The sequence below is a fragment of the Lipotes vexillifer genome, unplaced genomic scaffold (genome assembly GCF_000442215.2).
Source record: "Lipotes vexillifer unplaced genomic scaffold, Lipotes_vexillifer_v1.1 scaffold983, whole genome shotgun sequence".
In the NCBI taxonomy this organism is placed as follows: Eukaryota; Metazoa; Chordata; class Mammalia; order Artiodactyla; family Lipotidae; genus Lipotes; species Lipotes vexillifer.
This window is the reverse complement of record NW_006783200.1, coordinates 290,968-313,098: the sequence shown is the minus strand read 5'-3', so window position 1 is coordinate 313,098 and position 22,131 is coordinate 290,968. Positions and strand designations below refer to the sequence as shown.

General features: G+C 39.5%; 1 protein-coding gene across 1 annotated transcript in view; it reads right to left on the bottom strand.

The window, feature by feature from the left end:
* The window catches only part of LOC103076448 (A-kinase anchor protein 13-like), a 34,255-nt gene that overhangs the window by 11,162 nt on the left and 962 nt on the right, over positions 1-22,131 (bottom strand). The window contains exon 2 of the mRNA XM_007455873.1: positions 1,997-2,144. Within this exon, the coding sequence (XP_007455935.1) occupies positions 1,997-2,144 (148 nt within the window). The remainder of the gene's footprint in view (positions 1-1,996; positions 2,145-22,131) is intronic.

The window sequence follows — 22,131 nt, the reverse complement described above, 5'->3', positions numbered from 1 at the left end:
AAAGAGCAGAATACAATGCCCATTCTGGTTGGCTGGAGTCAACAGGTCTAGGGCACTCAGAGTCAGTCAGTACCAAAGGACACCCAGAGATGGGTGGGGCTGGAAAAGAGGGGGGCCTGAAATAGACTGAAGAAGTGTTAGACCAAAGGCAAGAGAAGACATGGGAACTAAAGTTCCAAAACAGTAGGCTGGGGACAGTATACAAGGATGTGGTACAAACCTAGAGCTCTTGGCTGTCATACAAGTACCGTGGGTCTGAGAACCCGAGGAGAGTAACTGCTTGCAGTCCACACTAATTTAAGTACCTCGTCACTGAAGGTATACGAGCCACCAGGCACATCCCTCTCCACCAGGAGGCTGGACTCTGCTGGCACCTGTGACTGAGGACGGCAGTGAGGGCACAGGGCTATGCCCTTGTAATAGCCGGCCTTCCTCGAACATTCTCCTTATGTCTACTTGCACGCTTTCTTGCTCTCTCTATATATATATGCACACACAAACATATACACATACACACACATACACACACACACACACACACACAAACTTAAACTGCTAAAGCATTTCTAAATCAGGAAAAGAATAAGTCTATAAAAATTACCTCCATTCCCTTCCTAATAAGAGCCCAGTCAGGGACTGACTGATTCTACCTAGCTGACGGTCTGTTTCTCACAGTCACCCACACATAAGAAATGTTTACCAGTGGTGACACTGGATGGCACCTGCTGGAGCAGACGTCAAGTTCCAGATCAGCCTCTCTGACATGATATACTTCACAGGAAACAAGACTAGAGCTTTAAGTTACAAAGAAGGATACTTAATACTCTTTAGGGAAAAAATCAGTACCTATCCTGAACTCCTAGCTAAATTTCCTATCCCTAATAGTTTGGGGGGAATATACATAGAAATTGCCAAGAATCTTTAAATCCTGTATTTTCAAAATCACTTTTGTCGAGTAGGAGGATAAATACAGCTTTCAACTGTCATAATCTCAGTTCTTGAATGTGGTTTAACTTCCAGGATCTGGTAGGCATCAGACATGAAGATAATGTATGGAAAATAGCACAGGAGCAACCAAAAACTGACAATCTGATCTAATACCAGCAAGACCAGATATTGAAAGTGCTTGATAAACTAATAGTTTTTTTACATCATCTATTTCAACAAAGTGGAATCAGAGTTACATAAAATCACTGGTTACAGGAAATGTTTCAACAAGAACTAAATCCATTTTATTCTCTAAAGGCAAATGGTTCAACTGTCAACTGTCAACATTTTTAGGGGTTCCCCCTAAATGTGCCCTCTTTTGTATTCTGATGAAAATTAACCAATTATTAACTTTGAAGCAAGGTCAATTAAAGAAAGAAGAAGCTCATTTCCGAACACGAATCAATACACCTTCAGATACCTGGGGTGGGTCAAAAGACAGTCAAAGTTATCAGCCGCTTCTGGTGGAAACAGCAATGACTTAATAATGACTTTATAAAGAATTTTTAAAAGTAAATATTTTCCTTTTAATTCTGTTAAATGGATAAATGCAATAGTGATTACGTATTCATTTCACCATGAACTATAATCTGTTAATTTGGGGAAGGTTTGGCTTTTACAGAAGATTTTTAGTCTTTCCCTCACGGATACTGAGGAATGTGTTACTAAATGTATTTTACCTTTGCTTTTGCCACAATGATATTCAGAATCAAATATGCAGTCACACCATAGTAACCACATGAACTTTTATCTTTCAAATGTGTTTTAGTTCTTCCACATTCCAATAAATTAATATTTTTGCTGATTTTAATTACTGTCTTTCAATTTATGACACCATTTTATTTCAATTATTTCTAGTTAGGCTCAGATTTTTGTGCAATAAGCAAGAAATATAATACTTTAAAATGTATTTAAAACAAAGATCTAACAATAGTTCTATCACCCTGATTACTCTATACCAGAACACAGAATAAATAAAGGCTAGTAAAGATTCCACTCAAATACTTACCAGGAGCAATGGTCTCCAGCGTATCAGAACTGACCTTCCGAGTACTTGTACAGTGATGGAGGGTGGAACCCGAAAATACCAAGTAAAACACTACATCATCCTCAACTTTGTCCTCTTCAGCGAGCAGTACAGTAACAACACAATCGCCCTAGGAAAAGGGAAGAGAGAGCAAATTTGCATTAGTAAGGTTCCTCTTGGGAGCTTATCTTTAGAAAACATCAAATTTAAGGGGAAATCAAATGTATCATCTAAACTGTGCCCATTCTAGTGAGTTTATACAAATATAAATACCGATTGAGCCCCTATGTGCCAGGAAGTATTCTAGGCATTGAGAATACAAAACAAACTGAAAATAAGATCTCTGTCCTCTTTAAGCTTACATTTTAGTGGAGATGGTTAGACAAATAAGTAAACCAACAAGATAATGGTACATTCACTTGGGGAAAAACATTTTTAAGAATGTAAAATAGCTCCCTAGAAAAGCTCTGGAGGGCTTCCCTGGTGGCGCAGTGGTTGGGAGTCCACCTGCCGATGCAGGGGACGCGGGTTCGTAGCCCGGTCCAGGAGGATCCCACATGCCGCGGAGCGGCTGGGCCCGTGAGCCATGGCCACTGAGCCTGCGTGTCCGGAGCCTGTGCTCCACAACGGGAGAGGCCACAGCAGTGAGAGGCCCACGTACCGCAAAAAAAAAAAAAAAAAGCTCTGTAAAAATTCCAGGAAAATCTAAAAATAAGGCAGAGAGGATGGAGGAAGTATATTAAACAGTTACATCCTTATACTCAGAATGCCCCTTAACCTCTGTGTTCCATTTGCAGCAATAACTCTCTAAACTCTACATCCCACAGAATCACTGCCAAGTCCACCCATTCTCCATCAAACATGGAGAGCCTCTAACAGAGCTGGCCTGGAAGTGGTAGAGTGCAAAGAGCTTGGGCTCCAGACAAATCTGGGTTTAAATTCCATCTACAAAGACTTTACTTAAATCCTCTAAGTCTCAGGTTCCTTGACTATATAAATGGAGATAATACCTTCTCTTCTTACAGCTAATATGTGAGAATTCTTGAAGCATATTCACCACTCAGCCTAGGATAATATTCTTAATCTATGAGGATGGGAGGGGCGCTTTTCCAACAATTTGTGTTTCCTGACCATCTGGAATCGCTACTCTTCTTTATCCACCCCTCCCTTAAGCCCACGGAATCAGACATAAATCTTGTGCCAGTAACTCTGCCCGTGACTCTGCAACTATTTAGAAGTTAAGACATCTTCGTCCTTTATTTGCAAATATTCTTCTAGCAATTTTTATACATTTTTAAAAATTGAGGTCACTGGCTAAATTAAATTTATTCTATGAAATACAGTCCTAATTACCATTCTCCCAATCATAAACATTATATAATTCATGTGGTAACCATAAACAAAAGATTTTAAAGCACTGAGGTTTAGTACTGTGTAAACCTTAATGATGCATTATGGAAAATCCAATTTAGAGAAAGCCAGGCCATTTTAACATTAAATAGGGGAGAGAATTCCCATTACTTAAAACATTTTTTTCCTTTCCACTTTAGCAGTAATAAAGCCTATTAGAGAACCATGGTTCCCTGTGGCCACAACTTAATGGCCAGCAGCAGAAAGGAGCAGCAGGTAGTGTTTCACTAAATAATAAAAACCAAAAATCATGAAGTCAAACTTGGGATCAAGTCTAGTAACAGAAATGCTCCAGCAGGTTGATTCTGAAGACCAAATTCAAAGTATTTCCTATAGCCCTGAGTGTCTCTTTCTTATTTTTCCCCAGTACTCTGTGTAGCCCCCTGTATATGGTAGGGGTTCCAATCTGTTGTAAGAAGTCAGAATGAACTACAAATAAGCTGTAACTTACTAGGACTGCTGAACTGGAAAGCTCCAAAGCACCCTAACACAGGAATAGCACAGTCGGTACAAGAGAATTATCACTGACTTCAGACACTATTTAGAATTATACTTTTGGACTTGTATATAAGTCCCTATCTTGGGGACTTTATTAACAGTACTGAAATCACCTTTATGTACTTATTAATAAGTAAAAAAATATATATTATTTCCACTAAGATTTCTAACCTGGAAATCTAAGAATAGATCTTCCTTTTCTAGATCAAGGATTCTCTCTCTGCATTAGACCTACCATCTTGCTGAGAGACTCTCCATGCCCCAAGACATTAGTTGTGTCTGGGGCCTTCCTTTAACTGGGGACAGTAACTTGATTTGGGGAAAAAAATGAAATCAGGAAGAGAAGAGCATCTGAGGGATGGGAGAGAGTGACTTACAGTGTGGGGCAAACAAGGCGTTGGAAACAGGGAAGATGTTAGGTGGAGATTAGAGGAATGAGATAGGGAGTTTTGTGGGAGGAATGATAGAAGAAGGGATAGCACTGATCTCTTAGACAGCAAGACAGTGTCAGTCATGAGGCTCCTGAAGGTGGGCAGTCAGCAGCAAGATAACTGCAGTGGCATGCTGGAGCTGGCCTGTACAGGCTTGCCAGAGCGCATCATATTTTCAGGATTTCTGCAAGCCAGGTGTTAAACGGCCATTATTAAAAAGTAAATGAGGGCTTCCCTGGTGGCGCAGTGGTTGAGAGTCCGACTGCCGATGCAGGGGACCCGGGTTCGTGCCCCAGTCCGGGAGGATCCCACATGCCGCGGAGCGGCTGGGCCCGTGAGCCATGGCTGCTGAGCCTGCGCGTCCGAAGCCTGTGCTCCACAAAGGGAGAGGCCACAACAGTGAGAGGCCCGTGTACCGCAAAAAAAAAAAAAAAAAAAAAAATGATACAAGCTTACAATTAAATAAATTAAAAAGAGATGTAATAAATACTCGAAACATCACATTTGAATCTTTTGCCACATCTTACTATTATCTACGCTCTTGAGGTTTACATCTGTTGTATCTGTTATAATGATGTGCTACTGCACATCTTTTCCCAACACACCTCTTGCCAATTCTGTGTTCAGTGATGTGGCATTGATATCTTGAAGTCAACGATTATGGGTATATTTACACCACTGAAATTGGCAAATACTACAAATCAGGGTTTGGTTTGGTTTTTTTCTTTTTAACCGTCACATGATTGAGAACAGGTCAGTAGAATGGAAGAGGGGGAAAGTAAGAGAATTTCGTTAGGGAGGCCCAATCAAGAGAGGTCACTGCTTACACGGAGTAAGAGTGGAGGAGTAAGAGAAAACCCTAGGCAAGTACAAAGCATCTCAGGTATAGACAACAATGCTGCCATAGTTCTGTTCCCAAGAGTTCAACAGAATCACCACCTTAATTTGTTTTCTAACTTTCAGACTTGGCTTATAACTTGTTACCATACCACAGTAGTTAAGAGGATGGTCTCTGCCTGAATCACAGTATGGCACATCACTTTGCAGCTGTTTAACCTGGGGTATACTAAATTCTCTGCCATAAGAGAGCAACAATCACACTTACCTCATAAGGTTGTTTTAAGAATTAAATGATTGATAAAAGCAAAGCACCTACAGCAGTGCATTGGCACATAATAAATGTTCAATAAATGATAGTTATAATGTACTGTACAGCATGATGACTACAGTTAACTAGTTAACAATACTGTATTGTTCATGTGAAAGTTGCTAAGAGAATAAATATTAAATGTTCTCATCACAAGAAAAAATCTGTAACTATACGTGATGGATGTTAACTAAACTTACTGTGGTAATCATTTTGCAATATATCAAATCATTATGTTGTATACCTCAAACTCATACAATGTTATATGTTAATTATATCTCAATTTAAAAAAATGATAGCTATTATTATTTACCAGAATGTAAGCCCCATGAGAACACGTTTTACTCACTTATTCCCTTTGTCTAGAATAATAAGTAGCAGGTGCTCAAAACACATATTGGAAAAGAAAGAAAAGGAGACCCCAAAACTTTAATAGTAGTTATTCCTAGGTAGTAATTGAGGCCAATTTTAATTTACTTTGTGCTTTGGTTTTCCAATTTTTAAAAATAAAGATGGATTATTTTAAAAAGAAAAAACTTACTTTTAAAAATAATCTGCTCACTTATAAATTACAAAGGGAAAGATAGAAACCTGGCACATACCATATGAATCAAGTGATCAAAAGTTAACAACACAAATAACGAAACGAACTAACATCACATGTCTTCTGATCCCACCCACTGAGGACACAGCATCACTTAAGTGTTCCTAATAAAAATGCACAGCCTCAACCTAGTCAGAAGAAAACATCAGACAAACCCAAATTGAGAGGCCTTCTATAAAACTTAAAAAACAAACACACACAAAAAAACTGGCCTGTACTCTTCCAGAATGTCACTAATGAAAAACAAAGACTGAAGTACTATTCCAGATTAAGGAGACTGAACAGACTTTCCAACTAAATGTGATACATGATCCTGGGCTGGACCCTGAACAATAAAAACAAATTGCTATTAAGGACATTAACGGGACAAGTGTCCAGATTTGAATGAGGTTTACACATTTAACACTGTACCAATGTTAAAATCTTCCTGGTTTTGGTAGCTGTGCTGTGGTTATGTAAGAGAATATCCTTGTTCTTAAGAAATACACAATGAAGTATTTGGGGTAAAGGAGCATGTCTACAAGTTACGCTCAAATGATTCAGGGTAAAAAATGAGAGATAATGATTAAGCAAATGAGGTAGAGTGTTAACAGCTGGTGAATCTGGGTTTAGGGTATATGGGATTTCTAACTTTTCTGTAAATTTGAAATTATTTTAAAATAAGAAGTTTCCAAGAAAAAATTTTTCAAATAATTTATATGATCAGATATTCAAAGTTATAAGGTGCAAAATTAAGTTACATTTCTGAGGCTAATTTTTATATCTTGCAGACATAAATATTTAGTACAGATATTCTTGCAGGATCCCAGAATGATGAAGTTATAACAATAACTAGCTTTTATTCAAGAATCTTAAAGGAGGTTTACAGGTCTTCCCAAATCAATTTCCCAGTTTGCCAAAATGACAAGATTTATACCCAACAATCATAAGGGAAAAGTGAAACAAAGAAAGTTAAGCAATACTAAGTAAATACTGAGCATTACTCCAAAGTATTATCTTTCCATGAGGTGGTAAATATTATAGTACCAAAAGAATAACTCCAAAGTGAGTCCTTGTATAATTCAGATACTACATGCATCCATGCAATCAGCTTCATTCTCGCCTTTAAATACAAGAGCACAGGCAACTGACATACCATTTTGCATAATAATTTCCTAAAGCAACCAAAGACTGACAGTCAGCTATAGCTTTTCCACTGTCGGAAATGCAAAGTCTATCCTCTGGAAACGCAGGGCAGCTAGTTTTTAATTTCATTAGAGCCTCACACCACAGAGGGACACCCAGTAGCAATGAGCATAACCTAATGCTCAGATCTTGGTCACTGATAGCATTCTCCACTTAAAGGAACCAAGGCTGCTCAAAGAAATGGCTGTTTCCAGGTCTAGGTCAGTGTATGTACAAGATGAGACTGGAACATCTTGTTTTGACAGAAAATAAGCAAATTGACAGAAAATAAGGGAACATCTTGTTTTGACAGAAAAAAAAAAAAGGATGGGGACATGCTGCCATGCTGCACATTGAGGTAGCTTCCTCTGGCCAAATCTGGGACCAGTTTTAGACCAAACTGTCAATTAAGAACAGTAATGAATTATAAACAATAAAAAAAAGGACGTCATGAATCTATATTAACAATAGACAGAAAGAGGAAAAGCGAGAACTCTTATGTATGGTGCAATGATGAAGCCTGACAGTCAAAGTGGGAAAAGTGCTGAAGTAGTAAAACTGTCATTCTGCATCACAATGGTAGAAATTGATTCCAGCAAAAATTTTCAGTGAATGCTCAACTTAGGGGGAAATTCTGATGAGTTAACAAGATATGTATACTGTCTTAAACGTGTCTCCCCCCCAGACTTCTAACAAGTTACAAGGAAGAAAAAAAGCAGTATCTATTCAGGGAATAAATCTACCAAAACCTTGACCAGATAATCAAAATAAACATCCTCAGTAGAGATAAATGAATACTGTGTGCCTCCATATGTGATACCCTGAGAAGGACATAAAATTACCTATGCGTTACTCTGACCAGGAACACAAAACCTCAATCTAACCATAGGGAAGCACGAGACAAATAAAAAATGAGAAACATTCTATTAAAAAGGAGAGGGGTACTGTGTTCTTCAAAATGGTCAAGGCCGTAAAAGAGAAAGAGAGGCTGTGGACATGTCCCATATTAAAGAAGGCTAAAAGAGGCATGACAACTAAAAACCAGTAATTAACCCTACTGTGATTTATAAGAGAGAAGCTCCAGTCTTAGAAAATTCAGACTGAAGCACTTCAGGGATAAAAGGCCAGGCTATACGCACCTTACTGACAGATAGTAAAGGAAACACTGTGGATGTATCTAGGTTTTTAGCTAGAGAGTGCAAATGATAAATCAAATGGGGTAAAATGTTAACAGGTGTAATCCTGAGTAACTAATATCTAGGTATTCTTTGTACTGTTTTTTACCACTTTTTATAAATTTGAAATTATTTCCACACATAAAGTTTTAAGAACATAAAGATAAGGAAAAAAATGTTTAATTCAAAAGGCTTTAAAGGACTTAAGGACTGGGGATATGTTATGCTCTATCATCACAGATGTGGACAAAGCTCTATACCAACAGCAAACTTTGCTTATAAAGTTCCATGGGCACTCCACCCCAAGCTGAGAGCATGGAGCCTGTCCTCACCCCTGTACAACTGTCTCTTACCCAACAACAGAGGAAAAATAACTAATACAACGCAGCAACCATTTTAATCACAAATTAGTATTCTATAAACAATAAACACGACAGGAGATTGGTGACAGGAGAAAGGGACACAGGCTCACTACAACCATTTTCTTCAGGTCGGAGGCAGAACCAGCTGCTTTGCAAACACCGCAGGGTGAGTATCTTTACCTCTGCTTTGGAGATGAGAAAACTGTAACCCAGAAGATTTTTAATGTCTTGTCTAAGAACAAAGCTAGAAAGGGCTAAAGCTGGGATTCAAACCCAAGCAGGATTCCAAAGTCTGTATTCTTTCCACAATTCTGACACTAAGGTTAAGTGCAGGAGACAGAGTTAAGTGGCAGAAAGGAGAAATGTGCAAAGAGGCAATTATCAGTAGAAGAAACACATGTTCAATAGCCAGCAAGTGACAGACACCAAAAGGTCTATAGGTAGAACAGGGGTACTGTATTCTTCAAAATGGTCCAGGCCATAAAAGAGAAAGAGAGGCTGTGGACACGTCCCGTATTAGGTAGGAAAAAGGAAGAGGGTGCCGGAAACAAGGGAGACAGAAGTATCCGGAGGTGCTGAAGGAGAGAGCAGGCAGGAGACACGCTTACATTTGGGGTAAACTCAAACCTAGGCACACCGGCTGCTTGGACCCAAGGATGTGTGACAGAGCCAGAGTGTGTTGAAGTGTACACTCAGCCCACTACATCGTACATACTTCTCATCACCATCTGAAGCTTATGGAAAGCAAGAACTGTGTCTTTTGGGGCACTTCACACAATGCCTATGTAGCAACAGGAAGCTTTTCACTAACTATATGAATGAACAAAGGTAGCAGAGATCAGTTTACGTAGCATATTAACGGCAAGCCAAAAGATTCATACTTGAACCTGTGTGTAGGCAAGAAAAAAAAACACAGCCTTGTGTGGTATGTACTGGGAGAAAATTGGGAGGTCAAAGAGTGGAGGGTGACATGCTAAAAGCAGCAAATGTTCTAGAAAGGTTTATCTCACAGCAGTATCCTAAGAAGGAAAAAGAGAATAGAGGCAGGGAAACCATCTGGGGAAAATATTACAAAAACATAGTGTGAGGAAGCAAAATGGGCTTAAACTGCTATAGTACCAAGATGATATAAAAAGAAATAAATGTGAGAAAGGCATGTGGTTGAAAATAATTTGATGAAATATGATAACTGACGATGGGGGCTGAACAAAGATAGGAAGAGAGTAAACATTAAGCAACGTTAACAGAAAAGGGAGTATCTCTCTAAGGAAAAAAGGGAGCGGGTATGGGAATGATTTGTGAGAAAGAGAATAATAAGCTCTAAATGTCAAGTTTCATCTACCAACAGGATGGGAAATTGTAGATATTATACATCCAAGAGGTAGTTAGCAGGACAGGCTGTCAGAAAAGGTCTGGGCTGGTGAGGCAGATCTGAGAGTCAACCTGCACTAAGAAGCCCTGACCATCAATGAAGTCTCCACCATAACAGAGAGCCAAGGACCAGACCCCGGGTTCCTTCAGGGGAGGGCAGGGAGAAACAAACCAAGCAGGGAAAGGCCAGCCAGATAAGAGGAGAAAACAGGGAACAGAGGATCAGTGATGCTAAAAGAGGCAAGGATTAAAGGACTTGCAGTTTTAAAAGGAATGATTTTTAAGCAATCCTCAGAACACACAAGGGAGGAGAGATCCAAAGACAGAAAAGCAGCAAACTACAGAACTGTTTCATTTTTCTCCAGCCTTAAATGGGTCTTTTCACAACATACTATTCATCTACCTATTCCCGTGCCTCAACCCCAGAAATAGGATCCTTTGGACCCAAAAGGAACTCAAACTCAAATGCCATCAAGAAAGATTATGAGACTTACCATATTTCTCTTTGTTAATGGCAGCCACAAGTGAGCCCTCTTTAGCCAAAAACTTAAAATACTTAGATTTTCTCATTTTGAGTATTCCAGAGAACTCATAACTAAAATAAATATCATTTCCTAGATTCATGATGCAGTTAATTTCCCACCAGCTAAAATATTTCAAATTTCTCTTTATTTTAACCATCTTGTTAACAATACCCTCAGTAACTACAAAAAGTCTTTGGGGATGATATGATCTGGGCAAAATATAATTGTTGATCTGTACTGAATTAATGAAAGTTAAAGGATTTTCCAATGACTTATTGCTATCACATATAATAGGACTGCTAACCATTAGTATTGGGGCTATTTTGAAAATATGAATATTTGAAAATATGAATATTATACTAAACATTAATGTTATATGTAAATGAGCCTTAAAATATTTGAAAATATTTTATTACTTTAAACACTTCCTTTAGTTTATTTTACTTTGTTATTTCATAATTTTTTACTGCTAGTATAAAATTTTTATTTTAGTCCATCCATCAAGTAGATAAGTTAAATAGTTGAAAGATATTTAATGGCCCAATATTAATGTGTTCTTTACCTTCCTTTCTGTTCTGTTCCCATTAGTAAAGCCTTAAGTTATTCATCCATTCATGCTAAACAAGCACGAAGTGCCTCTATTTAATATAGTTTGTCTCTGCTATGAACTGGTACTAGAATTATAAATACTTCCTGTTGCCTGCCCTCCAGAGGCCTAGACAGACATGCATATCGACAGAATACCACCGGGTAAGTGCTATAATTAGCATAAACACCCAGCGTCTCTAGTTGCAGAGGAGGAGATGGGTGCCCAAAATCTGCCTTGTGGGGTATACTAGGAAGGCCTCTGTGGAGAAATGGCTGTGCCCAGTGCTGCTCATGGCTCAGGACAGATCACCCCAGGCAGGAACATACCTTCTGAAAGCTTAGCCATTTACAGTGAAGGTGGGGAAGAGACTACCTAGTTCATCTTTGACTATCTAGTTGATCTCTGTACACTCAACATCTCTTCAAAGGGCCTGACATACAGCAGGGCTCAGTGTTTGCTGGGCTGAACCAAAAACATTTCATCCTTTTAAAAGACAAAACATAAAATGCTACAAATAAGCCAAACACTAAGTCTGTCTTGCTTATCACCTCCTTCACTTAACTAAAGATTGGTTGAGCATTTGGGTAGGATACTACAGTAGATACCAAGCATATGAAGACAAGACAATTTCTGCTCTCTTGGAGTTCATAGCTTTTCAAGGGAGAAAGAGACACATGAAGTAGTAATTCAGCCACAATAATTTTGCTGGAAAAGCAAGGTTCAGGTACTGTAGGAATTAGAGGAAGCACTGGACACAAGACTGAGCAAAAGTCAGGGGAGGGAGGCTTCGCACGGGGTCATCTCAAACACAGGCCACTGGAAGGAGCCAGAGGAACAAGAACTCCCTCTGAAAGAGATGGTGGTTGAAGTGAGTGGACAGGGGTGTGGGAGGAGGTGAAAGAGGCTACAAACTAAACGAATCCAAAAATCATTCAGGAAACAGCTGCCAGATCAGAGGGGTTTTAAACACTGGATGTAATGAAGCTTAAAAAAAAGAAAAAAAAATATATATATATAATATTAGCAAACCTCAAAGAAATAGCAATCTTGTATTTCTATCTTTGTGAGCACCCCAAACTGCATTTGGCCTTCTTTACACTGGGATTCATTCAAAAGGAGAATACCACAAACTTTAATTACAGAAGGACACAAGAGTTACATTTGTGCTGCCTAATTTACTGGAGTGTTCTAGGTAGGGAAATAATAGGTGAGTTTATAAGGCACAGTTATGGCAAAGTAGTACCCTGAGTGCCTTTAAGATAAGAACTAACATAAATCATGATGTTGTTGCCATCAGGCTAAAAACAGGAGACTTACCAGAAAGAAAAAAAAAAATCCCAAACCCAAATCACTGGATAGGGCTGTTCGGTTCTGTTGGTTTTTTAATATTTCCCCAAAGTAACTTGTATGGTTCTCACAGTGGCTTCCATTTTCTGGGCAACTAACACCATCACAAAGCACTAGCACACACACACAGGTGTGTGTGTGTGTGCGAGAGAGAGAGAGAGAGAGAGAGAGAGAGAGAGAGAGAGAGAGAGAGAGAGAGAGCACGCACAAATGCGCCCACACATACGCAAATCAATATTATTTAGCATCCACTATTTCTTCAACGTAACATGTTACTCACTAACAGAGTATCTGCAACCACAAAGGGCAGTGAAGTAGGAAAAAACGCTGGCACGGGAGTAAGGTCAGAATCACTTAATAGCTAAGTATAGCTGGTTGTTTTATAGACCTGATAAATAACCACTTGAAACTCATTTTGTTTGTCAGCAAAATGGGTTTATTCATTACAATATTTATTGATCATCAAACATGTGTCAAACACTGTTAAGAATTAGGGAATAAACATGAAAGAGACAAGGCTTCTGGCCTCATAGAGCTTATGTTTTAGCAGGTAAGACAACCAAATTATAAAAAATAACATCAGAGGGAAAGTTCTATCACAAAGAATAAGGCAGCATGAGGGATTAAGGTGTGTCTGAAGTGGGCGTGACAGGCTGCTTCAGGTAGGCTGGTGAGGAAAGGCTACTACGGGCTAATTCACATTTGAGCAGAAACCTGAATGAAGAAGCAAGTTACAAGTGTTCGAGGCCGAGAGAACAGCAACTGGAAGACAAGTATAAACTTGGCATGTATACAGAACAAAAGCCAGCCTGGAAGAGCAAGTGAATAACACTGGACAGGAGATGAGGATGGAGTTTGGATTTTTTCCCGGAGTGTGATGCTAAGCCACTGGAAGGTTCTGAAAAGAGTGACATAATCTGATTCACGTTTTAAAAGAATCACTGTCGTTCCCTCTCCTTGGAAAGACTTCATCCTTTGTCTGCCTAGTCCACGCCTACATGCTTTGAACAACCATGGCCCGTTTGAGGAGTAACACGCTATGGCTTGAGCGTAGAGAACAGTAAGCAGGAGACGAGTTCACAAAGAAATGCCAAGGATTCTGGCCTTTATACTAGTGCAAGGGGAGCCATGGAAGGCTTAACAACATTACTTCCCCCATGTACTTTCTACACATTGTTGAAAGATCAAATAAGAAAATCATAAACAACTTTTATATAACATTAATGATTATTCTTCAAATGTCCCCTTATCAGTGAGGTCTTCCCTGAGCATCCTAAATGAAATATGGAACTCCCCGGCCCCAACTCTCCTTAGCTTGCCCTGTGTTTTTTCCCCATAGCAATTTTTACTCTCTGACGCATATATTTACGTTTATGTGTGTACATGAGTTTATATATACACACTCAGTGCATATTTTACATACATAAAATTCTAAGAGTATATATTTATTTACATATTGTCCTGATTCCCTCTTCTCCTCCCAACTATTATGTAAGCTGCATGAGGTCAGGCAGCACATTTGCTTTACTCAATGCAATATCATGGCCTAAAAGTACAGCTGGTTGTTTTAAGTGCTCAATAAATGTTGGATGAATGAATGAATGAATTCCTAACTGCACTTTCTTCCTGTGAACAATCTGCGTCTCTCTCCTCAACCCATTTAAACACTTAAGATGACGAGATGAGAAATTAAAAGACCGTAAATCTAACGCTCTGGCTATGCCAAATTTTTAGCTCAGTGGTCCTTAAACAGTCACATAAAATATAACTAAGGCTCAAAAGGGCCAGTGACGAGAAGAGAACAAAACAGCATCATCCCTGTTTTTTTACCCTAGGGACTCTACCCATCTCTCTCTCAAGTGGAAAAATATTCAGATACTCTTCCATTCCCCTCAGAAGAAAGGCCACTCTCCAGACTGGCCAGCAAAGCCCTTTTCATAACACTTTCCTTGAAAGATGTCTCAAAGCACCTCAACAAACATGAACAAAGTCAACTGTGAAATTTATTAATTTGGGGCATAAACTAAATTCATTCCATATAAGCAGATTTTGGTTGATTTTAATGTTAGAAAACAAGTAACCATTTTATTTGACATTTGAAGTTAGTTTTTATTTCAACCAGGCTAATCTTTTGCCAGATATAGATATGGGTCAGTGAAATCCCTATAACCTGCCTTCATTTTTAATCAAATATGTCTATATTCCAGCCAAAAAGCATTCCCCTTATCAATGCAAAACCATTATTTTAAATACTACTACTAATTATGATCAAAGTTCATACTGTCTTCCAGCCTCATAATTTTGCAACACTAAGATATGCACAAATACTTAAAGATTTCCAAGCACCACCTATTTGGTTCATTAAAATAAAACCAGCAGATGGCGCTCAATGAGTCTGTAGAGTGCTCTGCATGGAATGGTTTTAGGAACTATTCTCTGCAACAGGGAAGAATCTTGAAACTTCAGCTGGAAAAGGAATCAAAATTACAGAAAGTTCGGAAATCATTTAATGTATGGTCCCCTTAATGGAAAGTGTTCCTTAAAAATAAAGAGTTTTTTAGCATTCTAAGAGTATGAGCTTTTTGTTTCAATGTACAACCCTGCCTCTCAGTCTATTCTTGTTAATAAGCAAAGCTAAATTGGTTGAAGGGAGTTAGCTGGTGGCTTTAAAAAGCAGCCTCACCCTCTCACAAATGTTACACAGCTCTCTGGAACTGCTAGAGTAATTAGGTCACCACTTCAAGAGACAGCCCCCCTTTGCTAACAGGACCAGATATTTGGTTAAAATGCAGAGGCAATAAGGATTTTTATTAATTCTTGACAGAATATTCTTCTCTTCCTTCTCTGCCCTCCCGGAGAGCAGATGATTCAAGTGGGAACATTCTATAATTAAAATCTATCAGCTTGACTTCTGTTCCACCCATCTCCCATACTTATCCACCTAGCTTCCTTGGATATTCCCTGGTCACTTCTCTTGGTTTTCCTCTCAAGTCATCTATGAAATTGGGTCTCCAGGCTTCCAGGCTAGCCCTTCACACAGTAGGAGGCCACAGAAGAGTCTCCTAAATACGATCTGATCAAGTTACTCCCCTGAAACTCACAGACGGTCAACAGGATAACATCCTAACTTGGGAGTGCGTCCCTCCCACCGGCAGCAGACAAGGCCCCCACAGCCTGGCCCTTGCTAACCTCCCCAGCCTCCCCTCCCTCCCGGAGCCTCTGCCCACACACTCACCACAATCATACCAAACCAGGAGGATGCCAAGAGGCTGAAGCCTCACTCTCACTACATGTCTCACTCACTACCTGGCCATGCTGCTCCCTTTACCTGTCGCATCCTCCTCTCACCTGACTGATGACTGGCCCGAGAGAGGACAGCATGAAACAAGCCCTGCCTTGCTTTCCTGAGGAGACACCTGGGCTCCTTCCTCAGGGGAAAGGCCACCTTACCTGATCTAACACACTATGCCTCACTCACTGCACGTAGGTCAAGGTCTCTCCAATCCCTCCCCTGTCTGTGTAATGGGCACGTGTCTGGGCAATGCCTCAGGAGGGGAACCCAGCTCGTCAAGTTGAACCACACCTGCTCAGATCTCATTCCTGGCCCAGGATACAACAAACCGTGAGACCACGAAAAGAGATATTCAAAGCTGGCCAGTGGGGACACTGTCAACTACACCAAGATTAGGAGGGAAGATGCAAATACAGAACAGGAGGCATCGCTTTGGGAGGCAAGCTCACTGGCCTTGAAGTCGCATGACTCAGAACACCAGCTTCAGTTGTCACCAGCTGTGTGACTCTTCTAGGAGCCACCTCGAGTCCTTCTGGGGAACCGCTAGATTGTAAACTCCACAAGGGTAGAAGCTGTGTTAGGATATCCATATATTTGAAGTGCCTGAAATAATTTAATAACGGCTCTTTCATCAAGTGCTCACTGTAAACCAGCACCACTTCAACTGCCTTACACAGATTAGGGTTACTATTTAATCCCCTTAAGTACTAGTATTTTAACAAGTATCTAGCATACAGCAGACACAGAATAAATGTCCCCACTCATTCGCAAGTAAATAAAAATATCCCCCCATTTCAGAATCTCCATGTTTTTACTTTCCTTTATACTCTCTTCTCATAACATATATTATTTCTCAAACAAAGCAAAATAAAGTAATAAATTTTACTATTTGGGGGTTTTATTTAATTATGGGTGAAGGATTGTAACTGGATGGCAAAATTGGCTTTATGACACCTTCTGAAAAGCAGCCATAAAGGAAGGGAGAAAGAGTTAAAAACTTGATTAGTTTTAAAGGTAAATTATAAAGCTTTCTTAAAGCTGGTTAAGCTTCCTAACTGATAATAAATAGTTATATGGGCATTAAGCGATCCACAATACTTGAAAACCGTAAAGTAGTAAGAAGAAATATTCTACCATTTCAGATGATAGCAACATTTTTCTTATCCAGCCTTACTGGTAAAACCACTGCATATAAATATCCAGAATTTGTCTTTTTGGTTTTTTTGTTAAGTTTTCCTTTTAAAGTGTCAAAATTTTAAGAAGAAATAAATTAGCTCTATGAAAATCTAACTAAGGTGCATTACACATTTCCCAGCCTTCTTAAATGCGGACAGGGAAGGGCATGAGTGGTAACTGAGCAACTCCCATGTGCTAGGAGCTCTATATGTGGGAACAACAGTATTTAACGGTTGAAGAGTAAATGATGTATGTGAAGCATTTCTCAAAGAACCTGGTACTTAGTAAGTATTCAATAAGTGCTAGATATTGTTGTCATTTTAAAAATCACATTTAACCCTCACAAAAACCCTGTAATACAGGTATTACCCTACTGAATTTTACAGATGAAGACTCTAAGGCTCCTACAGCTGGTTAGTACCACAGCAGCAATTTAAAACCATATCTACTTGACACCTACAAAGGAGTCACTTTTCTCTACACAGGTTTTCCAAGTGTTGTCCGAGAACCAAAAGTATCACCCGGAAGCTTATTAGAAATGCAAATTCTCAGCTCTGCCCCAAGCGGAGTAAATCAGAAGCTCTGGAGCTGTGGCCCAGCAATCTGTGTGTTAACAAGTCCTCCAGGTGATTCCCATGCAGGTTCAAGTTTGAGAACCAGTAGCCCGCATTGCAATGTACCGCACTGGAATGGTTATCACAGAAGGTCTAGTGTCTGTCCCCAAACAGTTTCCCTTCTTTGCAAATAATTCCACTTTTCACTGTCTCCTTCTGCCTTCAATAATCCCATTAATACCTTTATTTTACAAACCCTCAGCAACAGCCCACTTCTTCCCACACCATGGAGGTTAAGAGCCGACACACAGTAGCAGTACACTGACATCGGGAGCCCGGCTTCTGAAGTAAGAAAGGCTAGTGTGAACTCCGACTCTATCCTTTACTAGATGCACGACCTCAGCCAACTGGCTGAAGTGCTCTAGCCCTATTTCCTCACCTTTTAACATACAAAAGACAAAAGTTGAGGTTGTTAGCGTGATTAAATGAGAAAATGAAAGGACATATAGCATAGTGGGCAAGTACCAGAAGGTACTCAATAAATGGAGGCTCCACAGACATGGAAAACAAACTTGTGGTTACCAAAGGGGAAGGGGGTGGGAGGTAGGGGCGCGGAAAAAACAGGAATTTGGGATTAACAGGCACACACTACTATACATAAAATAGATAAACAACAAGGACCTACTGTATAGCCCAGGGAACTATGTTCAATACCTTGTAATAACCTATAATGGCAAAGAATCCGAAAAAGAATATACATAGTATGTATATGTGTGTATATATATGTATGTGTATATGTATGTATGTATACATATAACTAAATCATTTTGATGTACACCTGAAACACTGTAAATCAACTATACTTCAATTAAAAATTAATTTTTTTAAATGGAGGCTCTTAGATTATTTTAATACAATATGCATTTCTGCTGCCTTCTACTGCATATACATACATTACAGCAAATGAAAAATCAAGACCACAACCCCATAATCAACAGGAAGACTGGAGTTGGAATCTCAGCACACCATTTCTTAAAATGCCCACTTTTGTCTCATAATAAAGAAGACACTTCTAATTCTGAGACCTAGTAAGATATGGACAACCTATAATCATACCCATACATGTGGCACGGATAAAAGAACCAATTGTATGGAGATATGGAAAATGAGGATTTGTGGAGAAGAGACACTGGCTATGAGAAACACCCACAGTAGTAGGTCCTTCATATTATGCTGCCTGGGATCCCTTAACCACACAAGATAGGATGAACCAGACAATGTTGGCAAAACCTAATAAGCTTTAATCAAAGTAGAATTTAAGAATGCAGGAAGTGACCAAAGAGGAATTCAGAGTCATGAGGGTAAGTTAAGATCACCTCTGGCCTTTTAACTAGTTCAAGAAGATGACAGGAATGGCAGAAAATAAGTCGACAATCAGATTGGTGGATCCCATGGACCAAAAAAGGAATGTACCACTGCCTGAGTAGTAACATAAAACTCACATTTCCTTCTGTGGACATAACAAAGAGAGACAGCTGAAAATTCCATCCTAGCTGCCAGATGCTCTGTATATCACACGGGGTCGGCAGTTAATCCAAACACAGAGCTTTGTGAAGGGCTCCAAGGATGCACAAGGGCCAATAGCTCTTTTTTGGTTTAAAAAAGAACAAACAAGCAAACAAATCTCTGAGAGTACATATGATGTTCTCTATACTTAAAGATAAGGACCCACATAAAAGGAAACAATCAGAATCTCTGGAGGAGAAATGTGTAGGAATGAGAAAAATCACTAAAGATGCACATCACCAGTTCATTAATCAATCAATAAGTTAGTGTATCTCTCAGAAGAATCTAATTTCTACATCCCTGCTGATACAAATATATTCCTAATGTTCTATCTGTATGGAGCTATTTTCGGATTTCTGAATTACAGATTCACTGGGGTGACTCTGTGAATCTACCTAACAATTTCATCTCAGATGGCATAGTAAATTCCAAAGAGGGCAATAAAGACCTTTAGTCTTATAATGAACTTACTAAAACTTTATTTTTATTTTTTTTTACTGAAGTATAGTTGATGTACAATATTCTACAAGTGATGTGTACAATATAGTGATTCACAATTTTTAAAGGCTATACTCCATTTGTAGTTATAATAAAATGTTGGCTATATTCCCTGTGTTGTACAATATATCCTTGTAGCTTATTTTGTACTTAATAGCTGTACTAAAACTTCAAAATATAAATCTTACTGTCTCAGTTTCCCCATCTGTAAAGTAAGAAAACAATTCCTCCTAATTCACAGGTTTGTCAAACCAATAAAGTGAGATTAGTACAGAAAGAAGCAAACACAGGGAGTTCCAAGTAAAGAGCCCACACACAACACAGAAGTATTAAACTATTTAGGTTGAAATTCAGTTTTTCATCAAGTATCATTCCCAAGTTTTCCTAGAGGCCCCATCTCAGGGGTCAAAGTGACACTTTGTCACTGGCTCCAGGTCACAAAGTCCCCTATGTTGTTTGATCTCTTGAGTGGCCTACCCTTCAGGGTCATAAGTTTTACCCCCCCCCCAAAAAATCTCATCTTTGACTAATCAGACATTTATAATCATCCATGCATGCAGCAAAGCTCTTTCCCAAACAGCTGTAATTCTATTATATTTAATCAAAAACACTGAGAACCTATTATGTGCAAGGTACTGTGATAGAAGCTGAAGTTAAAGTGAGAGCAATAAAAACAACTCAAGTATAAAGTCTCTGTACTCAAGATAGACACAGTAAATGAAAAAAGGCATGTAAGCAAAAGTGCAATCATTTAAAGTGCTTGAGGTGTTATAGTGAAGTCTGTACAGAGTAGCTGGGGCCTGGAGAGAGGAGTGATAGATTCCACAGGAGGCTGAAAGTTCAGGAAGGGCTCCACAGAGCCAAATGACAAGAACTGCATACTGAAAGATGAGCAGTTTTCTTTGTGCGTGTGTTGGGGGTAGTGGAGAGGGTTGACTGTATTTCAGAAAGAGGGAGAAATGCAAAAACTGTTTTACCTAGCTGAAGGCTAGCACACACAGAGCTGTAACTGGTTTCCCTGCAGTACCACTGACTCAGCATAGGGTCCGTAGCTAAACTCCCAAAGGCTGACTTCAAATTTTTAAAAATTCACTGATGCCATCCAAAAATCCATTACAGAAGCCTGTTTACAACACCATTCCAAAACCCAGGTGCTCTTACGAGTTCCATTTGCATCATGAACTGCTCTGCTAACTAACTATAAAGCAGATCTGGCTTTAATTATTCACAACCACACAAAGAAGAAATGAGAAATCTTAAATGACATAAAAATACTGTGAAAAATAATGCAAAGTATTAACTCCCTTAATTGAAAATCACTACCACCTCCTGCTAAAAAATAAGCAGCCCTGTGTTCAGTATTGCACACCTTGACGTTATTTTGAGTCAATAATCTAGTAATAATTTACTCAGGAATCCACCACAGATCCATCCATTTGAAACAATGTCCTACTTAATGCATATCATTTCCCATATTTCTCCAGTCAACCACTGCTGATGGGTTAACAGCCATGTTGGAAGATCTAAATCTACCCAAGAGGCTCCAATTTAATTCACAGGAAAGAGGCTTTTAAAACTATCCTTTTTGTTCACTTGGTTCATGCTTAAGCACTGGGGTGCATCAGAGTCATCTGGAGTGCTTATTTAAAAATAGCTTGTAGGGCTCCACCCCAAGCATTCTGATTCAGTAGATCTGGGTTGGGTGTGAAAATCTGCCATTTTTAACAAGTTTCTAATGATGTTCACACTGGTGGTTAGGGACCACACTTTGAAAACCAGTGCTCAAGAACAATTCAGCTGAAAGTCAGTCCGGGTAACTCCTTACACCAATGATTGCTGTGAGCAAACAATGTTTATAGGATCTCTATCTTACATTTGAAAAAGCGATGGCAAGTGGAATTCAGTGCTAAAGCCAACCTCTAAATGTAGAATGTGATATAAGCATCAGGCTTCGAGTTCCCAGGTTAAGAGAGGGTGGTAGCAATTTGAGGGACTGGTAGTGAAACCATCCTTACTTCGAGAGACTAGACAGAAAGGGCAAGAGTTCTGAGTTCAAACCTCTGTTTCGGGCTTCCCTGGTGGCGCAGTGGCTGGGAGTTTGCCTGCCGATGCAGGGGACACAGGTTTGTGCCCTGGTCTGGGAAGATCCCACATGCCGCGGAGCGGCTGGGCCCGTGAGCCACGGCTGCTGAGCCTGCGTGTCTGGAGCCTGTGCTCCGCAACGGGAGAGGCCACAACAGTGAGGGCCCGCATACCGCAAAAAGAAAGAAACAAACAAACAAACAAAACCTGTTTCACCTCTTACTAGCTATTGTCCTTCATCTATAATATGGGCCTCACAAGGCTGAAGAGAAAATGTACATAAGTCACCCTACATGGAAGGTGCTCAGTAAATGTTGTTCCCTTCCT